At 45.6% G+C, this 13,694-nt stretch overlaps 1 protein-coding gene across 1 annotated transcript; it reads left to right on the top strand.

Annotated features, from left to right (window-relative positions):
- Nucleotides 1-10,329: 10,329 nt before the first annotated feature.
- On the top strand, nucleotides 10,330-13,111 carry LOC125524487. The gene has a single exon (XM_048689536.1). The coding sequence runs from the start codon at nucleotides 10,502-10,504 to the stop codon at nucleotides 12,971-12,973; it is 2,472 nt and encodes an 823-aa protein (XP_048545493.1). The 5' UTR covers nucleotides 10,330-10,501; the 3' UTR covers nucleotides 12,974-13,111.
- The last annotated feature ends 583 nt before the right edge of the window (nucleotides 13,112-13,694 follow it).

Genomic DNA, 13,694 nt, shown 5'->3' with positions numbered 1-13,694 from the left:
AGTCTCCTATATTGTCACTTTCATATACTAGTGGGAATTTTACATTATAGAACTTGGCTTGTATATTCCAATGATGGGCTTCCTCAAAATGCCCTAGGTCTTCGTGAGCAAGCAAGTTGGATGCACACTCACTTAGTTTCTCTGGTTGAGCTTTCATACACTTATAGCTCTAGTGCATCCGTTTCATGGCAATCCCTACTCACTCACATTGATATCTATTGATGGGCATCTCCATAGCCCGTTGATACGCCTAGTTGATGTGAGACTATCTTCTCCATTTTGTCTTCTCCACAACCACCATTCTATTCCACCTATAGTGCTATGTCCATGGCTCACGCTCATGTATTGCGTGAAGATTGAAAAAGTTTGAGAACATCAAAAGTATGAAACAATTGCTTGGCTTGTCATCGGGGTTGTCCATGATTTAAATATTTTGTGTGGTGAAGATAGAGCATACCCATACTATATGATTTTGTAGGCATAACTTTCTTTGGCCATGTTATTTTGAGAAGACATAATTGCTTAGTTAGTATGCTTGAAGTATTATTATTTTTATGTCAATATTAAACTTTTGTCTTGAATCTTTAGGATCTGAACATTCATGCCACAATAAAGAAAAATACATTGAGAATTATGCTAGGTAGCATTCCACATCAAAAATTCTGTTTTTATCATTTACCTACTCGAGGACGAGCATGAATTAAGCTTGGGGATGCTTGATATGTCTCCAACGTATATATAATTTTTTATTGTTCCATGCTATTATATTATTTGTTTTGGATGTTAATGGGCTTATTTATACAGTTTTATATTATTTTTGGGACTAACCTACTAACCCAAGGCCCAGTGCAAATTGCTGTTTTTTTGCCTATTTCAGTGTTTCACGGAAAAGGAATATCAAACGGAATCCAAACGGAATGAAACCTTCAGGAGAGTTATTTTTGGAACAAACGTGATCCGGGGGACTTGGAGTAGACGTCAGGAAATCAACGAGGAGGCCACGAGGCAGGGAGGCACGCCTACCCCCTGGGCGCGCCCCCCGCCCTCGTGGGCCCCTCGTAGCTCCATCGACCTACTTCTTCCTCCTATATATGTCCATATACAGGAGCACCACGAAACCCTATTTCCACCGCCGCAAACTTCTGTACCCAAGAGATCCCATCTTGGGGCCTTTTTCGGAGCTCCGCCGAAGGGGGAATCGATCATGGAGGGCTTCTACATCAACACCATAGCCTCTCCGATGATCCGTGAGTAGTTTACCATAGACCTTTGGGTCCATAGTTATTAGCTAGATGGCTTCTTCTCTCTCTTTGGATCTCAATACAATGTTACCCTCAATCTTCTTGGAAATCTATTTGATGTAACTCTTTTTGCGGTGTGTTTGTCGAGAACCGATGAATTGTGGGTTTATGATCAAGTTTATCTATGGAAAATATTTGATTCTTCTCTGAAATCTTTTATGTATGATTGGTTATCTTTGCAAGTCTCTTCGAATTATCAGTTTGGTTTGGCCTACTAGATTGATCTTTCTTGCAATGGGAGAAGTGCTTAGCTTTGGGTTCAATCTTGCGGTGTCCTTTCTCAGTGACAGCAGGGGCAGCAAGACACGTATTGTATTGGTGCCATCGAGGATAAAAAGATGGGGTTTATATCATATTTCTTGAGTTTATCCCTCTACATCATGTCATCTTGCCTAATAAGTTACTCTGTTCTTATGAACTTAATACTCTAGATGCATGCTGGATAGCGGTCGATGTGTGGAATAATAGTAGTAGATGCAGAATCATTTCGGTCTACTTGTCGCGGACGTGATGCCTATATACATGATCATGCCTAGATATTCTCATAATTATTCGCTTTTCAATCAATTGCTCGACAGTAATTTGTTCACCCACCGTAATACTTATGCTATCTTGAGAGAAGCCACTAGTGAAACCTATGGCCCCCGGGTCTACCTTTTATCATATAAGTTTCCAATCTATTTTATTTTGCAATCTTTACTTTCAATCTATATCATAAAAATACCAAAAATATTTATCTTATTATTATTATCTCTATTAGATCTCACTCTCGTAAGTGACCGTGAAGGGATTGACAACCCCTTTATCACGTTGGTTGCGAGGTTCTTATTTGTTTGTGTAGGTACGAGGTACTTGTGTGTAGTCTCGTACTGGATTGATACCTTGGTTCTAAAAAACTAAGGGAAATACTTACGCTACTTTGCTGCATCACCCTTTCCTCTTCAAGGGAAAACCAACGCAATGCTCAAGAGGTAGCAGCATCTTGGCCACAAGAATAGCAAGCATCAAGTTCGTCAAAAAGGGATATTTCAAACGAATCAACGGGTTCATAGCAATTATCATGGCATTCATACTTCGGAAAGAACTAAGGGACATTAAATAATGTATGAGTTGGAGAGTTACTCTCATTAGAAGGTGGGAACGGGTAGCTAATCCGATCTTCCTCCTTTTGTTCTTCGCTCTCCTCATCATCTTTTTCATCCAATGAGCTCACAGTTTCATCAATTTCTTCTTCCATAGACTCCTGCAAAATATTAGTCTCTTCTCGGACAGCGGAGACTTTCTCAATAAATTCATCAATATCATAATTGTATTTATAATTCTCATAGCAATATTTAAGGATAGCTGAATTTTTAGGTCTATAAACTGAATCATCAAAATCTTCAAACTCTTTAAACAAAGATTCAATTTCACAAGCACCCTTAAAAGCAACAAATTCTTCTATTCGTTCCACATCATAGTAATCATATATACAATTAGCATAAGAAGCTAAGGTTTCACTATCATTAAATTTGCATGAAAAGGGAAGGTGTGGAGCCTTCATCCTAGAGCAACAAGTATAATCATATCTCAAGCATAGTTGCCGAGCATACCAATGCAACATATGAATTTGATCCCATAATAGTTTCCCGTTTTGAGTCAAGCGATAATCCCTAAAGTATTCACGTTGATCCAACGTGTCTCCCATTACATAATTGAATGGGGTTTTCTCACGATTATTAAAGTAGTGCATAATGTCTTTCACATAATGAGCATCGAAGGTTTTAGGAGGTTCCCCATCTCCATGAGTAGCAAGTAAACCTAATTTTTTTGGTATTTCGTGTTCCATATCCATAACTAAAGATAGAGAACAACTTAGAACAGAAAATAAAAATTACTTAGTGATAAAGCAAACAAGCACACACGAGAATATTCACCCCATGCTATTGCTCCCCGGCAACGGCGCCAGAAAAAGATCTTGACAACCCACGAGCATAGGGGATCAATTGTAGCCTCTTTCGATAAGTAAGAGTGTCGAACCCAACGAGGAGCTAAAGGTAGAACAAATATTCCCTCAAGTTCTATCGACCACCGATACAACTCTACGCACGCTTAAGGTTCGCTCTACCTAGAACAAGCATGAAACTAGAAGTACTTTGTAGGTGTTGTTGGATAGGTTTGCAAGATAATAAAGAGCATGTAAATGAAAGCTAGGGGCTGTTTAGATAAAGACACAACTAAGTTAGTTTCAGTAGAGAGCTTTTTGTCACGAGAAAGTTATTTGTCCCTAGACAATCGACAACTAGACCGGTAATCATTATTGCAATTTTATTTGAGGGAGAGGCATAAGCTAACATACTTTATCTTCTTGGATCATATGCACTTATGATTGGAACTCTAGTAAGCATCCGCGTCTACTAAAGATCATTAAGGTAAAACCCAACCATAGCATTATAAGGCATCAAGTCCTCTTTACTCCCATACGCAAACAACGGGTCTGTGCTTCTGTCACTCACGCCACCCACCATAAGCAAATCATGAACATATTGCAAACCCTACAGCGGTGATCCCTCACGCTTGCGTGACACAGAGAGCACCATAGGACAGCACCAATAATAAAACATGCAACTTAAACCAATCACGATCATCAATTAACCCATAGGACAAAACGGATCTACTCAAACATCATAAGATAGCCATACATCATTGGGAAATAATATATGGCGTTGAGCACCATGTTTAAGTAGAGACTACAGCGGGTAAAAGAGGGGTTACACCGCTACATAGAGGGGGAAAGAGTTGGTGATGACGGCGGTGAAGTTGTTGGTGTAGATCGTTGTCGCCATGATGGCCCCGGCGGTGTTCCGGCTCCACCGGGAGAGAGGGGGAGAGAGCCCCCCTTCTTATTCTTCTTCCTTGACCTTCCCCCTAGATGGGAGAAGGGTCCCCCTCTGGTCCATGGCCTCCATGGCAGCGGAGGGGCGAGAGCCCCTTCGAGATTGGATCCCTCTCTCTCTGTTTCCTTCTGTTTCTGCGCTCCCTGATTCTGCCCTTTCACCGTTTCTTAAATTCCCGGAGATCCATAACTCCGATTAGGCTGAAATTTTGACACGATTTTTATCCGGATATTGGCTTTCTTGCGACGAAAGAAGGGCACCAACCGCCTTATGGAGTGGCCACGAGGGCCCAGGGCGTGCCCCTCACCCTTGTGGGCCCCTCGGGCATCGTCTCGCGTTGATTCCACTTCCCAAAATTCACATATATTCCAAAAAAATCTCTGTATGTTTTTATCCCGTTTGGACTCCGTTTGATATAGATCTTCTGTGAAACAAAAAACATGCAACAAACATGAACTGGCACTGGGCACTGGATCAATATGTTAGTCCCAAAAATAGTATAAAAAGTTGGCAAAAGTATGTAAAAGTTGTAGAATATTGGCATGGAACAATAAAAAATTATAGATATGACAGAGACGTATCAGTACCATTTCAACATCGAAGGTCTCATGGAGCTTAATGCCGAAGTGTCGATCTTCGTCCAGGTGAGGCATGTCGCACAGACCTCGGTCGTCATTGCACCAGTCGCACTCCCCCGGGAGACTTTCGTCGTCCGATGACGACATTTTCTATGTTCATAATTCAAAGATTAAACTTGTAGAATTAAATATATGTACTACAAAAACTAAATTAGATCATTATTATTCATCACGGGTTGACTGTCGGTCTGCCGAGTCTTCTCTTGAAAACTCTCAGCTGACGTGGTGTATATATTCGACCCCCATGATATTTCCTACATATTCTAGCACAAGTCATGCCAAAATTCACGAAAAAAAGACCTTTGCTAAAAAAGGATATATCGAGCGCTTGAAATTTGCCGAAACGGAAATTAATCAACACTCCGGCAAAATATAGGCCACTCGGAGGTGTAACCTGCAAACATGACCGACCACTTGGGCAAGCACATATCCTATTTGAGCAACACAAGATATACATGTTTTTATCTACATAATATGAGCATTCAAACTTGATGGTTATTGCATTTCCATGGTTGAAAATATGAACAAAAACATTTCAAAATATCTTATAGGACTCATATTGACATGGATTTGGCTGGTCTCACCTCGAGGTCGGAGGTGGTCGGTGATGGGGACGACGGCGGGGGTGATGGAGGGGATCCTTGATTTCTGCAAAAACGAAAACCCTATAAGTTATCAGCTAATCAAATGCAAACGCCTTGCATAGTGGGGGTCCAATTTGAGCATTCAAAATAGAGGTGCTTCTCCAATTTGAGCATTCAATAAGCAAAACCAAATCGTAAAATAAATAAGTATTCAAATTTGCATGCATTCAATAAGCAAAACTAAATCATCTCTTGCGTCCGTACATCGGCGAATATTATCACTAATACATCCCGAATAGTATCATACATATAACATCACTAATACATCTAAAACCCTAGCGAACGACGGGTATCGGCGCGGGCGGTGGACACCCAAAGAGAAGGAACCATCACAGGATCATAGCTCCAGTGAGATCCCTGAAGAACCTGTCAGGTATTGGAGAACCTGCCCTCCAACGCAACCATTTAGCGACGGACGTGCTCGTCCTCCTCGCTGACATGGTGACGTACACCTCCGCGGGGTCCTCAAGCCTTCGCACTGTCACTAGCCCACGCGACCGCCACCAAAGAAGGTTCGGGTCAATGACGGGCTGGCTCCTCACCAAGCTACGCCCTCCGGAAGGTAGCACCTCCCAGTACCAGCCCGGAGGAGCCCAGTCCCTGACATGTCCCCTCTGATCAAGCAGGTGTCCTTCACCGAGTCGACAACGAGGATGCGGGATAGGCATCGTCGACGTTGATGTGGCAATAATTGCTATAACTAAAAAAATAACAACAAATGTGACATGTTCAAAATATGACATGTCCACTTCAAAACGAATCAACCTAGAATACTATTAAATACACCTAAAAATAAACTAGTTCTATTAATTTTCTTACTAAAAATAAACTAGTTCTGTAGTAAAATTTTAATTAGATCATCAAATCCCATATACCTAAATTTTCTTACTAAAAACAAACTAGTTCTATTAATTCAACTAACACTTACTATAAATATAAATAAACCAGTTCTTACTAAAAATAAACTAGTTCAACTAGTTCTATTAATTTTCTTACTAATTCTATTAAACACTTACTAAAAAACAGTAAAAAACTAATTAAGCATCTACAACTAATGCCCTATTAGATGAACCCTACCTAGGTACTTAAGCATCTACAACTACTTAAGCACCCATCGATGAACCCTAGGAATCTGTCCTAAAAACTAATTAAGCATCTACAACTACTGCCTGAATTAACATCTAATTTACAATTAAGCATCTACATCTACTGCCCTAATTAGCATCTAATTTGATGAACTCTAAAATTTGATGAACCCTAGGAACCCTAGCTAGGCAGAGGTAGGGGAGGAGGAGGAGGAGGTGTAGGCGTGCTCACCTGGGGCACCGGCGGAGTTAGGGAGCGGCTGAGGAAGGGGCAGGCGGCGTCAAGGTCGGGTCGGGGCTCAGGCGCGTGGCGGAGGGCGGCGTCGAGGGCGTGCAGAGGGCGACGGGAGAGCGCGCGGCGGCCGACAGCGATGCAGGGCGACGACGGCGGCGACAGCAGACAAGTTGGATTTGGGGGAAGTGGCCTTGGCGAAGAACCACGTGGTTAAGTCAAAAATAGCAGGAGCGCGTTCCAGAAAAAACGCTACTGCTACATTAGCTATAGCTAACTTAGCTATAGCGCTGGCCGCCTAAACGCGCTACTGCTAAGTTAGCTATAGCGCTTGTCCTGAAAGCACGTTGTTGCTACATCTTTCTTCTTTATTTTTCTTTTTCATTTATTTTTCTTCACATTTTCTTTTTTCCTTCCCCTTTTTCTATTTCTTTCATTTTCATTTACTTTTCTATATGTTTTTTATTTTATTTTTCTTTTATTAGCAGTAGCGCTTTCTGCGTAAAACACGCTGCTACAACAACTTTAGCAGCAACACGCTTTTCCTAAGCTTGCTACTACTATTGGTAGCCTGGCGAAAACAGTAGGGGAATTGTAATTGTAGCGCTTCTTCCCTCAGACGCGCTACTGCTATAAACTTAGCTGCATCGCGTTTGTTCGCCATGCACTAGTGGTAAGTAGTAGTAGCGCTTCTTTTTGACACGCGCTACTGGTAAGATTCTGTGTATAAGGTTTTCCCTAGTAGTGTTGCCGCTCCAACCCCAATACACACTCCGGTGAGCCATCGCCAACGGTCCGGCCCTATTTCTTTTAGTTGCAGATTTTAGTGTAGTATTGTTGTAATTTTAGTTTAGAATCTAGTCTAATGTAGATGTAAGTTTTAGTATAGTGTAGTGCAGTTGTACTTTTAGTTTAGAATTTAGTGTAGTATTGTTGTAGATTTTAGTTTAGAATTTAGTGTAGCGTAGTTGTAGATTTTAGGGTTGTGTAGTTGCTATTTTAATTTAGAATTTTATAGTTGTAGATTATATTTTTAGTGTAGTTGTACAATTTTTGTTGTCATTTTTTATTTGTAGATTATGGAGTGTTAGTGTAGTGTAGAATTTTCGTGTAGCGTAGTTATTGACTTTAGTATAGTTGTAGAACTTTATTGTAGTGTAGTTGTAGATTTTGTTGTCGGATTTTTAGTTGTACATTGTGGATTGTAGGTTTTGCAGATACTTGTGTCGTCAATATGTCCAATTTGTAGGCAAGGTCATGGTGATTTTTTTGGTAATTATATGGTTCAATCTTTTACTAAATTGCTAGGTATTGGCACCATCACAGACATCGACGAAATTTCATGGTGTGCGATAGAAGGGGAATACGTGGTATGTGACCATTACAAAGGACAATGTGGTCCAGTGGGATACCCCGGAGCTAGTGGCGCGCGCCTACGTTGCCAAGGCCATTGAGCTCTTCAAGGATGGGGCACGTGTGAATTTCCTTGAGGAACGTAAGTATGTGCAACCAAGCCTGAGGAGAAGGAGAACCTCCAGGCCGAGATGCAGTTCTTCGACCCCATGATGAGGTATCTGGGGATAGATTCTCAACTCGTGGAGATCAAGAAGATGATGTTGTTTCAGTTTGAAGTCGGGACGAAGGCAAAGGAAGATCCCATAGGTTGGGATGACTTTATGAGGGGAGATGAGCAAGGACGCATAGGTCCACTAGGGACGACCACGAGGCCGACCCCTCCGGTGTGGAGGCTGAGGACTACTAGGCTCCACGACTTGAGAGGGTGACTCTCGGCCTAGCTAGTTATATGGGTAGCGCTAGTGTATGAACTGTTTAATTTATGCATGTTTTATATTTGAAGTTTTGAACTATGTGCATGATTTGTAGAACTGCTTAATTACTAGAATGTGTAAAATATCTAATGAATCTAGCTAGTTATATGTGTTTTATGTTGAATTATATCTATGTGTTCTTTGTTGGTCATTTAGTTCAATATGTTCTGATTGAGTTTCATATGGTTGTGCCCAAAATTGTCTAACCACTACTTTCTTTAATTTTGCTTAGGTCGTCCCTTGCGGAGCAAGACGTGACTTTTAGAAAGGTTTCACATTTCGTTTGATGCGACCATCACATTCCAGTGCACCATTATGAAGATGCTGACGGTCCAGGACTTCATTTGTTTTGTCACCAACGAGCCCCACCGCACCTCTCTCGGGTGCCCTAATTGGAGAGTCGTGCACATGCTTATGGAGTGGAAGTTGGGGAAAGGGCCACACTCTTCCTCGAGTATGATTGTGATGAGATCATGGTGTACTACAGGCATGTTGGCAGCTCTGATTCACTTACTCCGGACTACGACCGGGACTTCGCTCTCTGAAGAGTCTAGTTAGTAGGCATGCATGGCACCTACACGTATTATGTTATTACCACCGATCTAGTTGAACTTCGTTGAACATGTGTGCTACTTGCCTCTATTTAATACTTTGTTAAACTATGTTAATTATTACTTTGTTGAACTTAAATGTTGTTATTTGCCACTATTTTATCTTGTCAAACTTATTTTATGTTTGTTAGTAAACTGAATTATGCTGTCATTTCTCTGGAAAAGTGTTGATGTACAACTTTTATTTTATAGCTAATAATCATATTGGTGGTGTGGCGTCAACATGGCATGTCACAAGTGATGAATATTACTAGTGACGTTGGACAAGTAGCATGCCATCAACACCAATGTTAGGAGTGGTGTTGCCTTCCAATGCCACTATTAATATTAACAGCGACGCCAATTGTTGGCATTGGGTGCCAACGTCACCAAGGCCTTTTTTGCCACGTCACCACTAGTCTTTTTCTGCACTAGTGTGTATCTCAATTCTTATAGAAAAAAAAGATATCATTTGATGCATATGATAAGAATTTTTTTCTTGAGTCTAGGCTAATGTTTTTTTTTTAAAATGTGAAGGATTGGTTCCTATCCAACATAGAAATTGGAATCCATTTCTACAAACCTAAGGGATTCAAAGAATTTTTTTTCCTACATAATACTCCCATATACACGCACATACATTTATTCCCATGAACACGTGCATGCACACCCTACCTCTATGGGCGTCTCTAAAATACCGAGACAATACAACGTCTTGAGATTGACAAAAAAGTCAGCACAACATCTTGAAGTTTTTTTTTTAAGGGACAACATCTTGAAGTTGACAAAGTCAGCACAACGTCTTGAGCTTGACAAAATCAGACACCTTCGTAGTCGACAAGAACATCTTCTCTCATTGAACACACATCGTTAGAAGGCTGAAAAAATTCAGAAAAACATGACCACCGCGCCAAGTCTATGACGAACCCTAGTGAAATGGTTCCGCCACAGGAAACCCCAACCATTTATTTGCTCTGTAGCTAACTTTTTTTTCCATATCATATTTTTTATAGAAGACAGCTGAAATTTTACAAGAAGTTTAAGTACTCTGCGAAGAGAGACTCAAATGATACACCCACACTAACACCGACAAAACAAACAAAGCTGAAGCACCAACAGTGGGATCGAAAAATCTAACGCGCGGGAACAGTGACCTAAATTTCACATTGCCTGTAACACAGAGTACAGATGGGCCCTTTCAGTTGTGAGAAAAGCCAGTAGAAAGTCTACGACTCATGCATTCTACTAGAGAGAACCTTTCCGCTAGATAGCTGAGCATAATTCCACACGCACCCCGTCGGCGTCGATGACCATGGGCTTGCTGGCCGGAGATGGCGGTGGCGGCGGCCTTGGCTACAACACGAGCTGCGGGAAGACCAGCGGCCTGGTGTGGAACCTGACGTCCTCCTACGCGGACCAGAGCAACGAGGCCTCCATGCTGTCCGCCACCGTCATCATGTTCCTCCTCGCCGCACTCTTCTTCAACCTCAACCTCTTCAGCGGCCTCTCCGACACCAGCGCCATCCTCGACCCCAAGGTCCGCGTCGTGCTCTCCAAGGCGCTCTCCCTCTTCCTCCCCGTCATGTCCTACCTCTTCTCCGAGGCCAAGAACGCCGGCGGCCTCGCGTGCGGCGGCGCCGCCGCGCCCGAGCTCCCGCTGCGGGCCCGGCTGATCCTCACGTGGATGCTCCTCGTCGAGCTCCTCCGCAACAAGGTGGAGGAGATCCGCATGCAGCGCGGGGACGACGGCTGGCACAGGGGCACCGTGGAGCGCGCCGGCCGCGTCGTCTGGCTCGGGAGCCTCGTCTTCTTCAACCTGCGCGGCGCCGGGCGCAAGTCCGTGCTGGGCATCCTCTGGCTCCTCTGCGTCGCCAAGCTGGTGCAGAGGGTCACCTTCACCTTGGTGGGGAAGAACTCTCTCGCCTACGGGAAGAACGCGCGCCTCATCATCTCCTACATGCATCATGTGCCTCATCATCAGCCGCTGCAGCAGCAGCATGGAGACGACGCCGACCACGGCGACGAGCTCTTGCAGAGGTGTCGGTACGCGGTGATGGGAGAAGACAAGCTGGTGAAAAAGCCAACCCCGGCCGGCTACAGCGTCACAAGTGACGTCACCACCGCCCCGACGACGACGACCGTCGGGAAAATCTGGCGGCTTGCAGAGGATGACCCCTTCCTTGCCTCCGTCGACCAAGACGGGCGGCTGAGGAGGCTCTGCCTCTCCTTCGCGCTCTTCAAACTCCTTCGCCGGAGTTTCGAGCACCTGCCGCCGATGAGCGAGGCCGAGACCCGCGACTGCCGGAGCCTCATCTTCTTCGAAGGGGGCTTGTACTGCAGCAGCAAGAGGAGCAACCGGAGCAATGGCCAAGGCGAAGACGAGAAGGCAGTAGCAGCAGCAGAGGAATTATTCCAGGTGATGAAGGACGAGACCATCTTCCTGAGCGAGTACTACCACTCCGTCGTCCCCGTGGCCCTGGCGAGCCCCTTCTTCCTGCTCGCCAACTACCTGCTCCTCCCGGCCATGGTGCTGCTCCTCTGCCTCGTCATCGTCGTCCTCTGCGGCAACGGCGACCTGCCCTTCGCCTTCCACAGCCTGAGGAGCGACAACTACAGCGTCTCGTTCGGGGTGCTCAGGATGGCCAGGTGCCTCCTGACGAGAGTCCTCAGTTCGCCCTCGGTCTTCTTCTCCACCATCGACCTCTCCATCACCTTGCTCCTCTTCCTCGTGCTGGTGTACGAGCAGGTGTGGGAGTTTGTGGTCTTCCTCTTCTCCAACTGGTTCCTCGTGTCCATGCTCCACGGCTACGCCGCCAAGCCCCGCTGGCGCCGGAGCGCCACCTTCAACTGGGCCATCCGCCGCATGCTCTGGGTGAGGAGCAAGATGAGCCACCCGGACATCACCATGAGGCAGTTCTCCGCGCTCAGGTCCTGCCGTCTCAGCCGCCAGCTGAGGATGGTGCCGGCCGTCTCGCTGACGCTGCCGACCATCCCCGTGCCGAAGGAGGTGAAGCATTCCATCGCGGAGTACCTATTACTATCAGCAACGTCGCTGCAGGAGGAGGACGACTGCGACCCCACCGCCACTCGTCGTGGTCTTCTCAGCAACGGTCAGCTCGCGGTCGCCGAGTACGCGGAGCTCCGGCGTGCGTGCAAGAGCGAGAGCATCGCCGAGGTGATCCTCGCGTGGCACATCGCCACCTGCCTCTTCGAGGAGAAGTTTCCGTCACCGCACGCCTCGCCCTCGCGTGACATGGTTGTGGCGACGACGCTGTCCAGGTACTGCGCCTACCTGGTAGCCTTCCACCCGGAGCTACTGCCGGAAAACGAGGAGAGCACAGAGCGCGTCTTCGAGATCATGGAGGAAGATCTGAGGCGTACGGTCGGTTTCTGGCGCTACCACCTCCCGGCGGCGGTGGCGCCGCTGCTGGGCTCCGGGTACGAGCAGATCATGCGCCTGGAGGAGAGGCCGAACCTGGCCCAGGCGCTAGAAATGGCGGAGATGTCGGCGCTGCAGAGGGGGGCCATCCTAGAGCGCGCGCTGGAGAAAGAAGCCAAGTGCGCCGCAGGCGTGGAGGGGATGTGGAAGGTGCTGGCTGATCTGTGGGTGCAGCTCATGGTGTACGTGGCGCCGTCGGGGGGCGAGGAGCACGTCATGGGGCACGCCAAGGTGCTGCCGGAGGGCGGCGAGTTCGTCACCGTGCTCTGGGCGCTGGCCACGCACACCGGCATGCGCCGCGCCGCGCCGGTGGCTGTCGGCAGCATGGAACATGTTTAGGAGGGGTTATCTGCGAGTTCGTTGTAGATGATGTAGGTGCTACGCTTAAGCGCTGTACGTATCAGTCAGTTGTGTAATCAGAATGATTTTACCTACGTATGTGATGGAATCACCAGCTAGCGCATCCACGCTATGGTTAATTTGCTCTGTTTCTTGATTCTCAATCCTGACTAGGACAACGCCCATGCGTTGTTACAGGGGCACATATATTGTCTCAGTTCTCTAATTTGTCTGATGGATAAGTTTGGGAATCCATGCTACCTTGGAAAATGAATGCGGGAAATTCTGATTCTGTCACAACCCTTCGACAATTGTGTACTACTACTTAGAGCCTGTTCGGGCTCTCTTCCGGCTCCAACTCCGCTCTCGAGCGGAGCAGCTTCCAGTTCAAATTTTCAAAGTTGCCGGAGGGCCACTCCGCGCGCTCCACTCTGCGCTGAAGGAGCGGAGGGTTGCCGAACGGGGCCTTAGATTCAGGGCACAACCACTAGCTGTCCTTGAGATGCATCGGATTTTTAGAAAGTAATTTGAAACTTCATAACTCCTCGGTATCGAAATAAGTGTCTCAACTTCAGTACCAAAATAAGTGAAATCACCCTTGCTACGGCCTAGTGATTTCTTATTTCTATTCCTTATCTAACTTGCATGATGTGGTACATCTATGATGAAAAATATCATCACGGCTGAAAGTACATGTTTACAAAGGGAACTACCACAGTGT

Source organism: Triticum urartu, chromosome 7, assembly GCF_003073215.2.
Source record: "Triticum urartu cultivar G1812 chromosome 7, Tu2.1, whole genome shotgun sequence".
Classification (NCBI taxonomy): Eukaryota; Viridiplantae; Streptophyta; class Magnoliopsida; order Poales; family Poaceae; genus Triticum; species Triticum urartu.
The sequence above is the reverse complement of the archived record's forward strand: the minus strand, read 5'-3'. Positions and strand labels throughout refer to the sequence as shown.

Excerpts from the sequence above, each read along its gene's own strand:
- LOC125524487 (XM_048689536.1), top strand. The coding sequence starts at position 10,502 with ATGACCATGGGCTTGCTGGCCGGAGATGGCGGTGGCGGCGGCCTTGGC.